The sequence below is a fragment of the Ranitomeya imitator genome, chromosome 2 (genome assembly GCF_032444005.1).
Source record: "Ranitomeya imitator isolate aRanImi1 chromosome 2, aRanImi1.pri, whole genome shotgun sequence".
Lineage (NCBI taxonomy): Eukaryota > Metazoa > Chordata > Amphibia > Anura > Dendrobatidae > Ranitomeya > Ranitomeya imitator.
The window spans coordinates 54,731,983-54,753,948 of NC_091283.1; the positions used below are offsets into that span (position 1 = coordinate 54,731,983).

The 21,966-nt window shown below is 45.1% G+C and overlaps 1 protein-coding gene across 1 annotated transcript in view; it reads left to right on the forward strand.

Annotated features, from left to right (window-relative positions):
- SPTBN4 (spectrin beta, non-erythrocytic 4) overlaps positions 1-21,966 on the forward strand; it is a 104,153-nt gene that overhangs the window by 50,010 nt on the left and 32,177 nt on the right. The window contains exon 20 of the mRNA XM_069746758.1: positions 17,826-17,972. Within this exon, the coding sequence (XP_069602859.1) occupies positions 17,826-17,972 (147 nt within the window). The remainder of the gene's footprint in view (positions 1-17,825; positions 17,973-21,966) is intronic.

The window sequence follows — 21,966 nt, forward strand, 5'->3', positions numbered from 1 at the left end:
CACGTCGAATCCTCCTGGAGGGGCACTGGACAGTCCTGTTTTCTGGGTAAGTAAAATAGCTGGAGTCAATAACAAAAACAATGACAAACGACTCCTCCGGGTCGTTAGGAACTGGAACTAGGGGTCTTGCGTTAATTATAGCTGCAGCTTCAGCCATGAAGGTGATGAGACTTTCGTGGGTAAGCCTCGCTGCTCCTTTACATTTTTCCATGTCACGAGTTCTGGTGGTCCTGAATGAGCGAGCTATACGAGTCAGGCAGGTAATGGCTGGAGTAAGTGACTTCCAACTTGAGAATCTGTTGAACCTGCAAGATACGAGCTGGATAACAGAGGTCATCGTATGTAGTATAGACACCTGAGGGCGGATTTCAGCATCTGAGTCCTCTCCTACAAGTTCGAAGGTGTCTGGAAAACATTCCTCAATGTACAATAGTTTTGGTCCAGAGAGCCACGTTGTGCTTCCTAGTCGACTTGCGTCAACTGCTCTAGTTGCATGATCTGCAGGATTCTGGTCTGTGGGTATGTAATGCCACTGCTGTGGGTGAACTGATCTCCTGATTCGTAGCACTCTGTTATTGACATAAACGTAGAATCGCCTGGTTTCGTTGTGGATATATCCCAGGACTACTTTGCTGTCTGAGTAGAACTTGGCTTGTGTCAGGTCGATATCCATTTCGGATGCGATGAACTCCGCTAACTCAATGGCTAAGACTGCGGCACAAAGCTCTAACCTGGGTATAGTGTGCTCTGGTTGTGGTGCGAGTTTGGCCTTTCCCATGACGAAACCAATGTGGCACTGAGATTTGGAGTCTACAGTTTTGAGGTAGGCAACAGCGGCAATTGCTTTGACAGAAGCATCTGCAAATACGTACAGTCTTTGGCTCTGTATCTCAGTAGATGGCACAGGGGTGTATGGTCTTGGCATATGCAAGTTGGAGAGTGCCGCTAACGAGTTCTTCCACTCTTCCCACTGGATCCTCTTATCAGGTGGCAGAGGTGCATCCCAGTCAGATGTTTCCCTAGTTAAGTCTCTTAGTAGGGCCTTGCCTTGTATAGTAACAGGAGCTGCGAAACCCAAGGGGTCGTACAGACTGTTGATGGTAGACAGGACGCCTCTACGTGTGAAAGGCCTTTCTTCCTGGCTGACCTGAAAGGTGAAAGTGTCTGATTGTAGATTCCAGAGAAGCCCGAGGCTGCGTTGCATTGGTGCGGGGTCTGACCCCAGGTCCAGGTCTCTGAGACCATTACATAGGTCTTGAGAAGGGAACGCTTCCATGAGTTCTTGGCTGTTTGAGGCTATTTTATGAAGCCTAAGGTTCGAGCAGGCAAGCATGTCCTGAGCTCTCCTGAGAAGACTGATGGCAGTCTCATTTGAAGGCATGGCTTTTAGACAGTCGTCGACATAAAAGTCCTTTTCTATGAATTGTCTGACATCTGCTCCGTATTCTGGTTCTCCTTCCTGAGCTGACCTTTTGAGTCCGTAAATGGCGACTGCAGGTGAAGGACTGTTGCCAAAGATGTGCACTCTCATGCGATACTCTGTGACTTCTTTAGTAGGATCATTGTCTCTGTACCAGAAGAATCTTAGGAAGTTCCTGTCTCTCTCTCTCACAAGGAAACAATGGAACATTTGCTGGATGTCAGCGATGAAGGCAATGGAATCCTTACGGAAGCGCATAAGTACACCCAGTAGTTTGTTATTGAGGTCTGGTCCTGTCAGCAGAACGTCATTCAGGGAGACATCATTAAATTTAGCACTGGAATCAAACACGACTCTGATCTGGCCTGGTTTCTTAGGGTGGTATACTCCGAACATGGGTAGGAACCAGCATTCTTCAGAGTCTTTGAGAGTGGGAGCTAGTTCTGCGTGACGGTTTTCAAAAATCTTTGACATGAAGGAGAAAAAGTGATCTTTCATCTCTGGTTTCTTTTGCAGATTACGAATGAGAGAGGAGAAACGTTGTAATGCCTGATTTCTGTTGTTCGGTAGACGTGGTCTGTGGGTTTTGAAGGGAAGAGGTGCGACCCAGCTGTTGGTCTCATCTTTAACGAGTCCCTTGTCCATTACCTCTAAGAACAACTTGTCCTCTACCGACATTGCCACTTGGTTGTCCTGCTTAGTTCTCTGGAAGACTGTGCCCCCTAACTGATCCTCATAGCTTCCCGACACTATACTGCTGTCGTGAGTAAAGTCTATTAAATGATCAGGTAGTTGGATGCTGTGTGGCAGTTCCCTGACATGGAACTCATTGTTACAAGGTTGAAACAGAGATGGACGTCCTTTCTCCAATGTATTTGTCAGCATGCTTGTCACAGAAGATGGGGCGTGCATGCGTCCCAAGCATACGTTGCCAATTATGACCCATCCTAGGTCTAGCCTTTGGGCATAGGGAGCATTGTGGAGTCCGTTGATATGACGTCTCACTTTATGAACCTGTAGGATATCTCTCCCCAACAGCAGAATTATCTGGGCCTGATGGTCGAGTTCCGGTATGAGGTGTGCTATTTGTTTTAAGTGAGCGTGATGGATTGCTACATCTGGCGTAGGGATTTCAGATCTGTTGTCTGGGATCTGGTTACATTCGATGATCGTAGGTAGTGGTAGGCAGAATTGTCCGTCTAAAGACTCGATCTGGTAGTCAGTAGCTTTCCTGCCTGCTGTTGTCACAGTACCTGCACACGTCTTTAAGGAGTAGGGAGTGCTTGGCCCTTTGATGTTGAATAGGTCAAAGAACGTTGATCTAGCCAAGGATCGATTACTTTGGTCATCTAAGATAGCATACAGTCTTACAGCTTGGTCTCTATGGCCCTTCAGGTATACTTTGACGAGGCATATTTTTGAACAGGACCTACTGTCTATTGTCCCTTTGCAGACCTCGGTGCATTGTGAAGTGATCTCTGGCGTAGCTGTATCAGTGTTCCTTTCCTCCCCGCCATGCTCACTGTCAGCTGGCGTGTTTTGTGTACTCCATGGAGCTGGGCCAGGGTGTAGAGCGGTGTTATGATCTGTGGTGCCACATTCTGTGCATTTTACACTGACCTTGCAATCCTTGGCAAGATGAGCTGTGGACGAGCAGCACTTGTAGCAGATACCGTTTTCTTTCAGGAAGCTTCTGCGATCTGGCATAGATTTTCCTCTGAAGGCTCTGCATTTCAGGAGAGGATGAGGCTTCTGATGAAGTGGGCACTGCTTGTCAGGGTCCTGCACCTTCGTCTCTGATTGGGAGCAGCCAGCAGACCTGTAATTAGAACCTGGAGAAGAAACATAAGTCTTGTGTACTTCCACAGATGTTCTGCGTGGATTTGCAGGTGGTGATGGTGTGGCATATGGTATTGCAAAGTCAAAGCTGGGATCGTTTCTAATTCTTGCTTGTTGGTGTATGAAGTCTACAAAAACGGAGAAGGGAGGGAATGGAACGCTGTGTTTGTATTTGTACGTGGAACCATGTGTGAGCCACCTCTCCTGTAGATTGTAGGGCAACTTCTGGACTATAGGGTTAACACCTCTGGCTGTGTCGAGAAATGCAAGTCCCTGTAGGTCGTCCTCGTATTTGGCAACTTGGACTTCCTTTAGCAAGTCGCTTAGCTCTCTAAGTTTCTGGAGACCTTTGTTAGATATTTTAGGAAAGTCACCGATTCTTTTGAACAAGGCTCTTTCTATTACTTCTGCTGAGCTGTAACACTCATCCAGCCTTTTCCAGATCTCTTTGAGGCCAGTCTCAGGGCGGTTTATATTAATGTCTCTGATCCTTACTGCGTGTTTGACTGACTCTTCTCCCAGGTATTTGACTAACAGGTCTATCTCTTCCCTGTGTTGTAGCCCCAAGTCTCTAATGACATTTTGGAAGGAAGCTTTCCAAGCTCTGTAACCTTCAGCTCGGTCAGTGAATTTCATGAGTCCCTTGGCAACCAGTTCACGTCGTGTGAAGAACTTGGCAAATTCTGTCGTGAACCGGTTGTCAGCAGAGTATACTGGTGATGGGTCGCCCTGATAGTGATGTGAGGTGCGTTCGTACCTGTTAGTGTCCTCATGGTGGCGCCAGCCGGTGTCGTATTGCTTCGGCCTGATGTACGGTGCGTCAGCAGGGTGATCCACGTTGGTTACCTGATGAGGGGCAAGGTAGTCATTAGCAGAGTTGTTTTGCCTCACGTTTTCGAGTTTGTTTCTGTCCTGAGCCTCGTGACGACTCTCGCTCACTTCGCTGGAGGTGTCGTATTCTGGTTTTGGTACTGGTTCAGGGTTATAGTTTGGATCAGGAAGGTCATTAACATACTGAGATGTGCGTTGTGGTGAGTCTTGCAGTGGAAACTCCAGACTTGACGTACTGCTTTGGCTATGCAGCTTGGGATTTTGCGCGGCTTCTAGCGATTCTGCTTCGGCGAGGGCTGCGGCAGCTTCCCTGTTTGCTGCTAGGCTTTCTAAGGCGGCATCCACACGTGCCTTCTCTAACTGCGACCTTCTCTTTTGATCGGCTCTCTCTACATCTATGCGTGCTTTTTCTAATTTAAGTTGCATCTCTTGGTCAGCAAAGCTCGCTCGTATTTTGGCAGCTTCAGCATTTGCGCGGGCAATGGCGACAGCGCTGCTGATGGATGTTGTCTTTGAGGAGACGGAAGTAGCAGATCTTGTCCTATGCGATTTGTGAGACATGGTGTCTTGGGAAAGTGCTTGGCTGTGCAGAGATTGCTGTAGCTGTATTTAGTCTCTGAGTAGCCGGTGACTTGAATCCCACTAGTTGGATGGCTGCCGTTTCACTGTTGAATCCCACTAGTTGGATGATTGCCGTTTCACTGTTCTGTCCTCACTAGCTGAGGCAGGCTCATACGTAGCTATACAGTCAGCTAAACCGCTATACCGGGGTCCAATAAGGAGACTGTGGTTGAGTCTGTGCTTTATTAAACGTAGTGGTATATTGATGCGGTGAAACTGTGAACAATGATATACATAGAATCAGTGCATGGCATAGAACAGATACATAATACACATGATATACATTATGCATAACATTTAGAAAGCTAGTGACTAAACTGGGAGTACAACTGGTTAAACTAAGCTAATATAGAGCAGGAATATCTATAGGAAGCATAAAGACATACCGGCAATGCAATCGCAAGGGGGATGAAGTGAAGCGTCTTTCCTTGAAGGCAAACTGAAGAAAGTGAAAGGAAAAATGGAGGGAAATGGAGGCTGAGCTACCATAATGCATTGCAAAGGAGGAGGAGAATCAGACATGGATAATACAAAAACAAGATTGAACTGCCAACATAACTCTGACCGCTAGAGGGAGCCAAAGCATCACAGATGAATAAAGGCATGAATATATCAATACTGTATACTGAGGAAATTGCAATTATGCAAGCAAATAATCAGGGTAACAATATTAGATGGCGGAGATAGAACAGCGTAGCCTGTATTAACGCATCGGGTATTCTACAATATGCATGTATGTATATAGCAGCCACATAGTATATAGCACAGGCCATGTAATATTTGCTATATACTATGTGGCCTGTGCTATATACTATGTGGCTGCTATATACATACATACATATTCTAGAATACCCCATGCGTTAGAATCGGGCCACCATCTAGTCTACTATATAATTGTCAAAGGGTCACTTCCGTCTTTCTGTCCTTCTGTCTTTGTCTGTCTGTCTGTCACGGATATTCATTGGTCGCGGTCTCTGTCTGTCATGGAATCCAAGTTGCTGATTGGTCGTGGCTGTTTTGCCGCGACCAATCAGCGACCGGCACAGTCCGGAAGAAAATGGCCGCTCCTTACTCCCCGCAGTCACTGCCCGGTGCCCGCATACTCCCCTCCAGTCACCGCTCACACAGGGTTAATGCTGGCGGTAACGGACCGCGTTATGCCGTGGGTAACACACTCCGTAACCGCTGCTATTAACCCTGTGTGTCCCCAACTTTTGACTAGGCAATATACTACGTCACTGGGCAATATACTACGTGGGCTGGGCAATATACTACGTGACTGGGCAGTATACTACATGGCTCTGTGCTGTATACTACGTCGCTGTGCAATATACTATGTGGCTGGGCAATATACTATGTGGCTGGGCAACATACTATGTGGCTGGGCAATATACTACATGGCTGGGCATAATACTACGTGACAGGGCAATATACTACGTGACTGGGCAACATAATACGTGGGCTGTGCAATATACTACGTGACTGGGCAATATACTACGTGGCTGGCCAATATACTACGTGACTGGGCAATATACTACGTGACTGGGCAATATACTACATGACTGGGCAATATACTACGTGGCTTGGCAATATACTACGTGACTGGGCAATATACTACGTGGCTGGGCAATATACTACATGGCTGGGCAATATAGTACGTGGCTGGGCAATATACTACATGGCTGGGCAATATACTACATGGGCATGCATATTCTAGAATAACCGATGCGTTAGAATCGGGCCACCATCTAGTCTATATATATAATTGTCGAAGGGGTACTTCTGTCTGTCTGTCTGTCTGTAATGGAAATGCTGTGTCGCTGATTGGTCGTGGCCGCCAGGCTGCGACCAATCAGCGACGGGCACAGTCCGGCTGAGAATTAGTCCCTCCCTACTTCCGTCCAGTCAGTGCCCGGAGCCCACTCCTTACTCCCCTCCAGTCAGCGCTGACACAGGGTTAATGGCAGCGTTAACGGACCGCTAAGTCATCTGGGTAATTTCGCAATGCATCGCTGGGAACGGAAGCTGGTGGCAGCATCGCGTGCATCGGGACAGCTTCGATGGGCGCCGGCGGGTGAGTATATAACTTATTTTTTATTTTAATTATTTTTTTAACAGGGATATGGTGCCCACACTGCTATATACTATGTAGGCTGTGTTATATAGTCTCTAACTGGGTCGCTGTGACCAGTGGGGTACCGCAGGGGTCAGTATTGGGACCTGTTCTCTTCAACATATTCATTAATGATCTGGTAGAAGATTTACACAGTGAAATATCGATATTTGCAGATGATACAAAACTATGTAAAGCAGTTAATACAAGAGAAGATAGTATTCTGCTACAGATGGATCTGGATAAGTTGGAAACTTGGGCTGAAAGGTGGCAGATGAGGTTTAACAATGATAAATGTAAGGTTATACACATGGGAAGAGGGAATCAATATCACCATTACACACTGAACGGGAAACCACTGGGTAAATCTGACAGGGAGAAGGACTTGAGGATCCTAGTTAATGATAAACTTACCTGGAGCAGCCAGTGCCAGGCAGCAGCTGCCAAGGCAAACAGGATCATGGGGTGCATTAAAAGAGGTCTGGATACACATGATGAGAGCATTATACTGCCTCTGTACAAATCCCTAGTTAGACCGCACATGGAGTACTGTGTCCAGTTTTGGGCACCGGTGCTCAGGAAGGATATAATGGAACTAGAGAGAGTACAAAGGAGGGCAACAAAATTAATAAAGGGGATGGGAGAACTACAATACCCAGATAGATTAGCGAAATTAGGATTATTTAGTCTAGAAAAAAGACGACTGAGGGGCGATCTAATAACCATGTATAAGTATATAAGGGGACAATACAAATATCTCGCTGAGGATCTGTTTATACCAAGGAAGGTGACGGGCACAAGGGGGCATTCTTTGCGTCTGGAGGAGAGAAGGTTTTTCCACCAACATAGAAGAGGATTCTTTACTGTTAGGGCAGTGAGAATCTGGAATTGCTTGCCTGAGGAGGTGGTGATGGCGAACTCAGTCGAGGGGTTCAAGAGAGGCCTGGATGTCTTCCTGGAGCAGAACAATATTGTATCATACAATTATTAGGTTCTGTAGAAGGACGTAGATCTGGGTATTTATTATAATGGAATATAGGCTGAACTGGATGGACAAATGTCTTTTTTCGGCCTTACTAACTATGTTACTATGTTACTATATACTGTGTGGCTGTGTTATATATTGCGTGGCTGTTATATACTACGTGGCCAGTGTTATATACTGCGTGGGCTGTGTTATATACTGCGTGGGCTGTGTTATATACTGCGTGGGCTGTGTTATATACTGCGTGGGCTGTGCTACATATTACGTGGGCTGTGTTATATACTGCGTGACTGCTATATACTACGTGGGCTGTGTTATATACTGCGTGGGCTGTGCTACATATAGAAACAAAAAGAAAAGAAGCCACTACACAAATGTTCGCACACCACCTGATACGTATCAAAAGAGAACAACTTTAATGGGTAACACAACAATAAAAACAGTTAAAACCAATACAACAAAACTCCCCCCGTCAGGTCCAAAATGCTCACAAATGTATATATAAATATGCTGCATAAAACATATGACTATAGAACCGGCTGTGTTCACAATAAGGCACCATGTAATGTCACCTGGGATAGCATCATAAAGAACCGGGCATCCAGAGGGTCAGTGCCCCAATGCCCCGCACGGTAAACTCAGAGGGGGGAGGGAGAAGGAGGACGACGAACCCCAACCCCGTAAATGAAACCCCCTAGAGAGTCCAAACTACTGGAACGTAGGGTATATAAACGCTAAAGACATCTAATAATGCTGTGAGATGTAAACAGGGATCATAATGCCTGGGCACATACTCTGAGCAGACCCCTAGGCTACCATACTAGGTGCCTCACTAGCCATATAGTCACCTTCGGTAAGAACACACAGCCGCAAGTGGAGCAGGACCGACACGGGGGACAGCATTATTAGATGTCTTTAGCGTTTATATACCCTACGTTCCAGTAGTTTGGACTCTCTAGGGGGTTTCATTTACGGGGTTGGGGTTCGTCGTCCTCCTTCTCCCTCCCCCCTCTGAGTTTACCGTGCGGGGCATTGGGGCACTGACCCTCTGGATGCCCGGTTCTTTATGATGCTATCCCAGGTGACATACATGGTGCCTTATTGTGAACACAGCCGGTTCTATAGTCATATGTTTTATGCAGCATATTTATATATACATTTGTGAGCATTTTGGACCTGACGGGGGGAGTTTTGTTGTATTGGTTTTAACTGTTTTTATTGTTGTGTTACCCATTAAAGTTGTTCTCTTTTGATACGTATCAGGTGGTGTGCGAACATTTGTGTAGTGGCTTCTTTTCTTTTTGTTTCTAGTAGTACTTTCCAGCCACTGGTTCTGCACCCCCACCCCCATGTTACATTTACATATATTCAGGAGTGCGCCAGCTGTTGTGCTATGTTAGGCTGTGCTACATATTACGTGGGCTGTGTAATACATTGCGTGACTGCTATATACTACGTGGGCTGTGTTATATACTGCGTGGGCTGTGTTATATACTACGTGGGCAGTGTTATAAACTGCGTGGGCAGTGTTATAAACTGCGTTGGCAGTGTTATATACTACGTGGCCTGTATTATATACTGCGTGGGCTGCGTTATATACTGCATGGGCTGCACTATATATTACGTGGGCTGTGTAATATACTACGTGGCTCTGTTATATACTACATGGCTCTTATATACCACGTGACCTGTGCTATATACTATGTGGCTGCTATATACATACATATATACATACATATTGTAAATACACACCTGTACTTTGTATCTCCCCCACCTCATTGTAGATTGTAAGCTCTCACGAGCAGGGTCGTCTTATTTCGCTTTAATTATTGTTTTGTTAACGTTGTTACTTATGACTTTTGTGTTTGAAACTGTTAAACTGTAAAGCGCTGCGGAATATGTTGGCGCTATATAAATAAAAGATTATTATTATTCTAGAATACCTGATGCGTTAGAATCGGGCCACCATCTAGTCATATGATAATTGTCTCAGGCTGCCCTAGACTTATCCTGTGCATTGAGTGTCTGCAGTTCTTATCCTTGCAGGATAATCCTAACTTGCTTCTTTCCTAGCACTGGGTGTCACTAGCAGCTCTAGCTGTTGTAATTCTGATTATCTCGGTCATCTCGAGACGCCTTATTGCAGCTGCCGGGCATCTCCTGCTGCTAGTTAGCATTTCAATGATTTGTTCTCCAGCAAAGAAACTCACATCTACACTAAAGGTACTGTCACACTAGACGATATCGCTAGCGATCCGTGACGTTGCAGCGTCCTCGCTAGCGATATCGTCCAGTGTGACAGGCAGCAGCGATCAGGCCCCTGCTGGGAGATCGCTGGTCGGGGAAGAAAGTCCAGAACTTTATTTCGTCGCTGGACTCCCCGTAGACATCGCTGAATCGGCGTGTGTGACACCGATTCAGCGATGTCTTTGCTGGTAACCAGGGTAAACATCGGGTAACTAAGCGCAGGGCCGCGCTTAGTAACCCGATGTTTACCCTGGTTACCATCCTAAAAGTAAAAAAACAAACACTACATACTTACCTACAGCCGTCTGTCCTCCAGCGCTGTGCTCTGCTCTCCTCCTGCTCTGGCTGTGAGCGTCGGTCAGCCGGAAAGCAGAACGGTGACGTCACCGCTCTGCTTTCTGGCTGCCCGGCGCTCACAGCCAGACCAGAGAAGCAGAGCGCCGAGGACAGACAGCGGTAGGTAAGTATGTAGCGTTTGTTTTTTTACTTTTTAGGATGGTAACCAGGGTAAACATCGGGTTACTAAGCGCGGCCCTGCGCTTAGTTACCCGATGTTTACCCTGGTTACCGGGGACCTCGGCATCGTTGGTCGCTGGAGAGCTGTCTGTGTGACAGCTCTCCAGCGACCAAACAGCGACGCTGCAGCGATCCGGATCGTTGTCGGTATCGCTGCAGCGTCGCTATGACGGTACCTTAATGCAGCCATCTGTAAATCTGCCTATCGCACATGTATCACTTCATTTACCTGTGATAATCATATCATGTAATGATTTACCATGTTAGATCATCACCGACTTCAGTGGTCGGATGCATAGAGACAGTATTGCGGGGTCGTATGTCTCGATTAGAGTCTCGCCTCTGTATATAATAGGGGGGGGGGGGGGGGGTGACTGCTGCGCCTGATGCATTTTTGGGAAGATTCCAACAAATCCTGAAGGCCCCGTTGACTTTAATTGGGGTTGGTCCAGACTCTTTTGTCCAGAGCCTCCAACTTGGCCTCTTCTGTAACTTTACAGGAGAAAGCCATGGCCAGAAGGACGTTGGTGGTTTCAGGGAAAATGTAGTTTTAAAGAGGATTTGTTGTGTGTGTGTATATATATATATATATATATATATATATATATATATATATATATATATATAAAATAGAATTGGAACAGCACAATTGCTCACCAGCGGGTGCCAGGCCTCCTGAGTAGAGTAGTCCGATCCTCTACCCAAAAATATACAAAAAGAAGAAAAAGAAGGCAGCACTCCAAATCCTTGTCAGGGTGAAAACAGTGAGGTTTATTCAGCCCACATCTCTGTGCTAAAGCATTTCACCCTGACAAGGATTTGGAGTGCTGCCTTCTTTTTCTTCTTTATATATATATATATATATATATATATATATATATATATATATATATATATATATGTATGTATATATATATATATATATATATATATATATATATCTACTATATAATTGTCTAAGGGTCACTTCCGTCTGTCTGTCACGGATATTCATTTGTCGTGGCCTTTGTCTGTCATGGAAATCCAAGTCGCTGATTGGTCGCGGCAAAACAGCCACGACCAATCAGCGACAGGCACAGTCCGGAAGAAAATGGCCACTCCTCACTCCCCGCAGTCAGTGCCTGGCGCCCGCATACTCCCCTCTGGTCACCGCTCACACAGGGTTAATGCCGGTGGTAACGGACCGCGTTATATTGGTAATGTTACCGCTGCTATTAACCCTGTGTGTCCCCAACTTTTTACTACACTGTGTTCCAAATTATTAAGCAAATGATATTTTTCTCGGATTTTCCTAAATGGACGGTGCAAATGACAGTCAGTCTAATAAAAGTCAACACCCGTTAGATTATACGTTGAATTTTATTGAAGAAACCTCCCAATGATAACAGTATAATCTCCAAAAAAAATAAAAACTCAAAATGCACTGTTCCAAATTATTAGGCACAGTAGAATTTCTAAACATTTGATATGTTTTAAAGAACTGAAAATGCTCAATTGTGGAATTTGCAGCATTAGGAGGTCACATTCACTGAACAAAAAAGCTATTTAACTCCAAACCCTCCTAACAGGCCAAGTTACATGTTAACCTAGGACCCCTTCTTTAATATCTCCTTCACAATTCTTGCATCCATTGAACTTTTTTTGGAGAGTTTCTGCTTGTATTTCTTTGCATGAAGTCAGAATAGCCTCCCAGAGCTGCTGTTTTGATGTGAACGGCCTCCCACCCTCATAGATCTTTTGCTTGATGATACCCCAAAGGTTCTCTGTACGGTTGAGTCAGGGGAAGATGGTGACCACACCATGAGTTCATCTCCTTTTACGCCCATAGCAGCCAATGACTCAGAGGTTTCTTTGCAGCATGAGATGGTGCATTGTCATGCATGAAGATGATTTTGCTCCTGAAGGCACGTTTCTGCTTTTTAGACCATGGAAGAAAGTTGTCAATCGGAAACTTTAAATACTTTGCAGAGGTCATTTTCACACCTTCAGGAACCTTAAAGCGTCCTACCAGCTGTTTCCCCGTGATTGTGGCCCAAAATGTGACTCCTCCACCTCCTTGCTGACGTCGCAGCCTTGTTGGGACATGGTGACAATCCACCAACCATCCACTACTCCATCCATCTGGACCATCCAGGGTTGCTTGACACTCATCAGTAAAGAAGACTATTTGGAAATTAGTGTTCATGTATGTCTGGGCCCACTGCAACCATTTCTGCTTGTGAACACTGTTTAAGGGTGGCTGAATATTAGGTTTATGCACCACAGCTAGCCTTTGAAGGATCCTACCCCTTGAGGTTCGAGGGACTCCAGAGGCACCAGCAGCTTCAAATAACTGTTTGCTGCTTTGTAATGGTATTTTGGCAGCTGCTCTCTTAATCCCATGAATTTGTCTGGCAGAAACCTTCCTCATTATGCCTTTATCAGCACGAACACGTCTGTGTTCAGATTCAGCCACAAATCTCTTAACAGTACAATGATAGCGCTTAAGTTTTAGGGAAATATGTAATGTTTTCATCCCTTGACCAAGGCATTGCACGATTTGATGCTTTTAGGGAGCAGAGATCCTTTTTCTTTCCCATGTTACTTGAAAACTGTGGCCTACTTAATAATGTGGAACATCATTTTTAAGTAGTTTTCCTTTAATTAGAATCACCAGGAAAACTAATTATCACATGTATTTAAGATTGATTTCAGTGATCCATTGAGCCCTGAGACACAATACCATCCATGAGTTTATTTGAAAAACAAAACAATTAAATCTTTTTGACACTTAAATCCAATTTGCATAATAATTTGGAACACAGTGTATTGAGGCTGCCTATGCGGCATCAATAGTAAAAAATATGTAATGTAAAAAATAATTTAAAAAAAACAAAAAACCTGCTATTCTCACCCTCCGTAGTCCGCCATCTTCCGTTCCCGGCAATGCATTACGAAATTACCCAGAAGACTTATCTGGGTAATTTCACAATGCATCCTGGGAACGGAAGATGGCGGCAGCTGTGCGCGTATCGCCGGAGCTTCGCTGGATCCCAGGGGTGAGTATATAACTATTTTTTATTTTAATTATTTTTTTTAGCAGGGATATGGACAAATGGATGGACAAATGTCTTTTTTCGGCCTTACTAACTATGATATGGTGCCCACACTGCTGTATACTACGTGGGCTGTTAGATACCGCGTGGCTGCTATATACTACATAGGCAGTGTTATATACTATGTGGGCTGTGTTCTATACTGCGTGGGCTGTGCAATATATTACGTGGCCAGTGTTATATACTATGTGGGCTGTGCTATATACTGTGTGGCTGCTATATACTGCGTGGGCAGTGTTATATACTACGTGGCTGCTATATACTGTGTGGGCAGTGTTATATACTACGTTTCTGCTATATACTGCGTGGGCAGTGTTATATACTACTTGGCTGCTATATACTGCGTGGGCTGTGTTATATACTATGTGGCTGCTATATACTGCGTGGGCAGTGTTATATACTACGTGGCTGCTATATACTGCGTGGGCAGTGTTATATACTACGTGGCTGCTATATACTGCGTGGGCTGTGTTATATACTACGTGGCTGCTATATACTGCGTGGGCAGTGTTATGTACTACGTGACTGCTATATACTGCGTGGGCAGTGTTATATACTACGTGGCTGCTACATACTGCGTGGGCAGTGTTATATACTACATGGCTGCTATATACTGCGTGGGCAGTTATATACTACGTGGCTGCTATATACTACATGGGCTGTGTTATATACTACGTGGCTGCTATATACTACGTGGGCTGTGTTATATACTACGTGGCTGCTATATACTGCGTGGGCTGTGCTATATATTACATGGCCAGTGTTATATACTACGTCGCCTGTGTTATATGCTGCATGGCTGCTATATACTGCGTGGGCTGTGTTATATAGTACGTGGCTGTGTTATATACTGCGTGGCCACTGTTATATATTGCGTGGCCTGTATTAAAGCATCTGGTATTCTACAATATTCTACAATATGTATGTATATAGCAGCCACATAGTATACAGCACAGGCCACGTAGTATTTGTCTGCTATATACTACATGGCTCCTATATACTACGTAGCCTGTGCTATATACTATGTGGCTGCTATATACATAAATACATATTCTAGAATACCTGATGCGTTAGAATCGGGCCACCATCTAGTCTACTATATAATTGTCTAAGGGGCACTTCCGTCGTTCTGTCTGTCCTTCTGTCTGTCACGGACATTCATTGGTCGTGGCCTCTGTCTGTCATGGAATCCAAGTAGCTGATTGGTCGTGGCAAAACGCCCACGACCAATCAGCGACGGGCGCAGTCCGGCAGCAACATGGCCGCTCCTTCCCCCCTGCAGTGAGTGCCCACTCCATACTCCCCTCCAGTCAGCGCTCACACAGGGTTAATGGCAGCGCTAATGGACCGCGTTATACCGCGGGTAACGCACTCCATTAACGCTGCTATTAACCCTGTTTGACCAACTTTTTTACTATTGATGCTGCGTATGCCTTCAATTTACAATTTTCATAATCATGAAAATACTGAAAAATCTTTAAATGAGAAGGTGTGTCCAAACTTTTGGTCTGTACTGTGTATATATATGTATATATATATATATATATATATACACACACACACACACACTAGTTCTTACTCTTATTTTATATCTACTGCAGCCCCGAGTATTTCAGTTTTTGTTGCTTTTTATTTTTAAAACCGCCATACTGTTCCAGAGATGTACCGTAAGGCTTTTTTATTTAGTGTTAATTTTTATGTTCTTTACTAAAAGGGGAGTGGCTCTCGGGATCCTCTGGGGCGTGTCTTTAGGCAGCTCTGCATAATTACCCTGCGAGCCACACCCCTTTGTAAAGGCATAAAATTAGCACTAAATTAAAGTTACCATATCTTTGGAACTGTTCACTTTTGACCTGGTGACAGGTCCACCTTACAGACCCCATACATAGATGAAAGTCGGCCTAGTCTGCTGACTTCGGTGAGACCTCCCCACGTGAATGAGAGCCTTTCCCGTCAGAGGGAAGAGAAGGATCGGGTAGTTGGAATTTTAACACCCGATCATTTTTGTTTACGGGGGAGATGAGCCGCTGACACACGGACGGACGCAGGAACGCTTGGCCGACCTGAGCTCCCTGGTGTATATGGGGTCAGGAGGGATGTGTGAATGTGCGACTATTCAGCTGACCGCTGTCTCGTTTAGGCCCTGTTCACATGCTGAGGATTTGGCATAAGTTTAGGTGTGGATTTTACAATGAAATCCATGTCAAGTCTTACTACAAGTCGCATCCCATTGCATGTGAATGGATCTCTTTGGGGTGCCGTCAGACAGACATATAAATTGGGCAGAGATCGGAACACAGTACACGGACTGGTCGGCGGCTCTACTGACCCGAGTCGGGTGACGGCTGCACAGAAATACAAGAAGCGGTCACATTTGGGTCAGGAGAGCGGCTGACCAGTCCATGCACTGTGCTCCGATCTCTGTCCAATTTATACGGCTGTGTGACTACTCCCTTAATCCCATTTATAAGTTGCAGAAAACCTTTTCCACTTTTTAATGGGTTTTTTTTTATGTTTGTGGTGAAAAAAGATGCTACTGGAGAGAGATATCACTCCCTACACAGGGTATGTTGTCACTAGACTGATACTTGGCAGATTGTAGGATGATAATCTGCAGTGTATTAAGGTGAAATTTTGCAAAATCTCATCCACATATTGTCTGGGAACAAAAAAAAAAAACAGCAGAAATGTATCAGGAGTGCTGGAGAAAGCGCATGTAAACAGCGCATATTTTGGGCAGCGTTTTTCTTGCCAACGCTGATTTGTGCAGCAGAAAAATCTGCTGCAAATACTCATGTGCACATCGCCTTTTCCAAAGTAAACTCTGCAGCCTTTCTTCTGCGAAATTCGTGAAAAAAAAAAAAAAAACGAAAAACGATGTGTTGCATTTTGGCCATTGTGGATTTTCAGCTGCGAAAAAATTCCCAGCGTATCTGTCTCGTAGATGAATCCTAAGGCCGGGGCTACGGGGAGAGTCGGGCAGCGGCACAGGTTGCTGTATATCGCAGCGCAATGCGCCGTGACCGTGACGAGCAAGTCGGAAAAAATCCAAACAATTCTGACTTTTGCCGACTTGCTTGTCGCGCTGGCGGATCGGTGAATCACAGTGCGACCCCCTATTCCCTTGCGATGTCGCGGATAATGTCGGCACGTATATTCTGAAAGCTGAGGACTTTTTCTAGATTGCCTATATATACAGAGGTGCAGACGTGCAGCACTTATTATGGCAGATATGATGTCCAGGCATCGTGGATAGATGAGTGACGCTGACGAGCACGGATGTGGAGATGGAGGCGCTGCGCTCACAGAGGGACATGCAGAATGAGGGGTAGAGATTGGAGCAGGCAGTCGGGCGCTGGAAGCAGAGGAGATGGGGTGGAGGGGGAGATGACGCATCACATTCAGGATCCTCCCCCTCCATCCATTCACTGCAGTGGGATCATTCCACCATCCCACCTTGACTGTGGATCGAGGGGGACCTGCTAGCAATGAGCATGTGTCAGGATAGCTGGGGCACCGTGCTCCTTGTCCGGTCCGGCTAACGGATCTGTGCTGTGGATCGAGCTGCCCACCCCTCATAGGGACAGCAAATCTCACTGCACCAAACAGCATCGCAGGACATTATGCACTGACAGCAGCTTCTGCAGCCACACGGCACCATCTCATGCAGCCTCCTGTTTATTCCCTTCCCCTCGACTGCTCGCTCTCTGCCCTGCTATTAATCCATCTGCTCTGGCCTGTCATCTCCATCCATGCCCTTACCTGTCTCGTCAGACATCCACCCCGCCACCATCTGTCGGATCCCATCTTCATCGCTCACCTGTCGGATGAGGGGGTCCGTCTTCTCTCCTGTCTCTTACGTGCCCGTCTCACACCTGTCTTATTTGCCGTGGATTCTGTGATTGCCGTCTCACCTGCCTGTCCCTTTCATTTCTTACCTGTCTCATTACTTTTTGCACCTCTGTCCGGTCTATGTTCCTTGTTTTTGTCTCCGTACCTTTTTGCCATCTGTAGATCTATCCTAATATACCCTGAATGATAAAATGACCGGTGGAGATACTGGGACCCTCGCTCCCGTCCTTACCTGCACTCACCCGGTTTAGAATAGAAAGCAAACATGGAAGCCGTCGCTCTCACCCACCTTTATATGTCCCGCAGCTGGATGCTTGGATCAGCGAAAAAACACTGATGGCTCGGGATAACTCGCGGGATGTGACTCAGAAACTCCACAAGAAATGGCTCAAGCACCAGGCGTTTATGGCTGAACTGTCTCAGAATAAAGGCTGGCTGGACAAGATCGAAAAGGTAAGTGACGGCTCCTTTATGGCATTGATAAAAATGTGAGGACCCCTATTCTGGAGAGACCCCGGGGGTGGCAGCCCTTATCTATAATCCTATATAGCCATGTTTTTCTTCCTCTTCACTTTCCAGCACATTCTCGATTTGCTTTGATCTAAATATTCAGAATAATCCCAATACCTCGGGGAGCAGTAATGCTGCCGGCACATTGTAGGAATTATGGGGGGGTTTATCCTACAAGAAGAGCCGGAGTAAAAGGTATAACATGCGGTGCAGTGTGGCTTATCCCACTAAGTGGTGGTGGTGGTGGTGGGCACGTGCCCTGACTCCTGGAAAAGATGCCAACAAGCCACTTTGCATTGTATTTTTGCCCAATATTAAGGCTACAAACTGAACATTGCCTTCCATAAATGAGACCTCAAACACAAGTATTATTCTATATATTTTTTTACAGTCTGATCATTAAAAACTTGTATCTAGTGTATCTAGGGCAGGGGTCCCCAACTCCAGTCCTCAAGGCCCACCAACATGTCATGTTTTCAGGATTTCCTTAGTCTTGCCAAGGTAATAATTGCATCACCTGTGCAATGCAAAGGAAATCCTGAAAACATGACCTGTTGGTGGGCCTTGAGGACTGGAGTTGGGGACCCCTGATCTAGGGGACCCGATCAGTTGTGTAGTTGCCAGCTGTCAGGGCCCGCTGGGAGTTGTAGTTACCACTCCTCTGGAGAGTTACAGGTTGCTATCCCCAAATTTGATCCAAAATGTGTTTTTCTCTATATTCATGGTGTTTTAGTGGAGAAGGAAGGGATTACTTATAAGGTAGACATGCTTGTGTACCAGCCAAGCCATGAACCCAAATGAACCCACCGTGATCCAGTTCTGTGGTTCTTGAGCCAGAAGTTTCCTTCCACCAAGTAATAAGTGGCCAGTTTCTGCTCTTACTTAATTTCCTCTGCTCCTCCACCAAGCAGCGCGGTGCTTACATGGTAATAATGCAGAGCAGCCTAAAGACGCGCCCCTGAGGATCTTGGAAAGCATTATAAAAATTAGCACAAAATAAAGACGCCCATATTTCTGGTACCATATGGCAGATTTTAAAAAAACAAGAAAAACAAAAACGAAATACTCGAGGGAGCAGGGGGAATAAAATAAGAACAGAAAATAGACACTAGTGACCAGTCCTCTTTAAGAGCTTTTTTAGATCACTTGTTCATTATCAATACGGTCCATGTGGGTGATTAAATTATTGCAGAATTTGGGAGTCTGATAATTCCTGGAATTGTATTGAAATTTCTTTAGTGGCCAAAGTAAACTTCCATAAACAGACTCTGGACTTCCAGACTGGACCACTGAATTATTAACATGGTCATATGCTTGGCCAAATGCTCCTTCAGTCAACACTTATTTCTCCCATCTCCCTCAGTCAGGAAGTTGATACCTCAGGAAGCAGAAGGATCGGACCTTGTAATTCATCGTGTCCAAACCTTTTCTGTCCTGACTTCATCTGTAGGGAAACTTCCATACCTATTAGGCCAGGTTCATACTAAGAACTCTCAGCTGAGGACTACCTTGAGGTTTCTGTTGGAATCCCCAAACCACAGGATTCCGTCAGGAACCATGAACTTTGTAGAAAGAGTCACTGTGGGCACTGTCTGGCCCCCTGGCATTATTCATCTCTCTCAGACATGCACAAATAAAGTGTCAGAGCACTGTACGTGAGTTAACCAAACCCTAGATGGTCCACCAGTCTGGCTGAAATCGCTGGGATCAGCTAGTTTTAACCCAATGTTTATGGGGGGGTTACAAAACATGGCTGTCCGTTCCTGCCTTATATCAACTGAAGACTAGAAAGAGACGATAACCAAATGCCCCCAAACTTATTTTGTTTTTATATTTTTTTTATATTTCCATGACTTTGGATTCCCATGTATCTACTGATCATGTGGAGGAGGACATAACATCATGGAGGCAACGTCCTGTAAAGGTCGCGTCTATTTATACCCTCGATCCATTTTCTGATAGATCTGGGTTCCAGTTTATGTAATTTCTCAGTAACCGGACACGCACTTCCGACATACGTGACGTTAGATTTCCTTACATTTTTTTCAGGAGTTATTTGTAGATCCTCTTCTCGGTAACTTCAGTGCTTGGTGTTACTGTACGCAGATTGTATTGTGCGTCTTCTTGCTGGGAATGGATTCAGCATGACACCCAGTGTCAGCCTGATGCCAGCCGTGCCAAGGCTGATTATAGCACTGCATACCCTCCTGGCACGATATCCTAGACAATGAAATATGGTAACACCGTATACGGGGTCACTGGCTGTGAACGTAAAGATTTTTCTCTATTTTGCTGAAGCCGTCAGGATTGTTGGATCCGTAGGATGAAGACATGCCAAGATTCCTGTAAACATTTTATTCGGGAGATTAGCATATTGCTGCAGTGTCCGTGGGCACCAGTTTATTTCTACATTGCTTTTGAAAATCGGGCCCACAGAGGCCGCCATTATTTCTATCTGTGCATCTTGTCCTTATCATAGGTCAGCAATACGGCGCTGTATCTATGTATTGTGTCTGTGACCGGAAACTGATGTTAGAACTGTGTGTCTTCTTGTATCGGCAGAAAAATAAGCATTTACTACAGGCGTTGTCCCGGATTAGAAAAACAGGTCCAAAGGCTGTCGCTGGTGCAATGCCAGTCACGGCCCAAAACAAGGGTGGCACTGTTTCTTTTTTTTCTTATGCGTGAAATGTTTTCTGCAGCCAGGTTGGATTGTATAACGTTAATGAGCAAATAAGTGATTTGAATTTTTCTGCGTTTGTGGCAAAATTTATGGACGTGGTAGATGATAATGCAACGTTGGCCGTGGCCTCCATTTAAAAAATGTGTAGGTTAAGAATTTTAGAATTTTGGTTGACGTTGTGCAGACTGTATTTCTTCTAAGTCACTACTAGTCCATGACATCAGTCCCAAAAATTACAAATTGCCCTTAAGTAGCCCAATCGCCCCCGAGTACTTAGGCTCCATTTTTGACGTATTCTTCTGTGTCTTTTTTCTTGGCCAAAAAAGTTGTAGCCTGATGTTACGTCCTACAGTTCATTCTCATTTGTGGCTTTTTTTTGATCTGTAACTTTTTCCTTTTTCTTTTAAAGACAAAGCATAAGTTATGGCAATTTTTTTTTTTTTTGCCATTATTCGCAAAGATTTCTATGTCAAGTCCTGAGAATAAAGCTAGGGAAAAAAAAGATTGAATTAGAACGGCCAATAAAATGTAATTAAAAATGCATTACGTAAATGTAATACAATTAGAAAAATCCATTTTTTCATGGAGTTTAAAAGCCTGGAAGACGGGTACATTTAGATTGAGGAGTTTTGGTTTTTTTTTTAGGTCCTTGTGGAGAGTGGACCCAGGGCTAGCCAATGTGCTGGTGCTAATGGGCAGTTTTCCACACCGACCTGACCTCGGTAAAAAAAAAAAAATTGCAGTATGCACTAGACTGGTCCAATTTACAGACCAGAGTAGTACATATCAATGCAGGCAGTTCCCGCACCTTTCTGCTATGCGGAGAAACTGCACACGGAGCCGGTCACGTCCATAATTTGCGACTGTGACTGATCCGATAAATCCAGCTGTCTCTTTTTCTTTGAAGGGGCGCTTAAAAATTATCTTTAATCTGAGGCGAAACATTGAATTTCTGCTGCAGCGCCACCACTGGAGAAATGAAAGCATTACATGGTGCCTAACGGAAGGAGTGTAATTATACTGCGGGGTGTGCCACAGTAAGGTGGTCCGGCAGGTTGCATTCCTCTCCGGATATGAGCAGGTCAGATGTAATGATCTAATTATGCTCCGTTATAGGATCAGCGAAGAGAATAAGATCACGTTGTGTTTAATTCTCATTTCTGTCATATAAAATGGTACTAACATGACCCAGATACGGCGACTTCAGATGTGTTTCACCCATGTGACATATCATAGGCTTCCAGGCATTTCTTG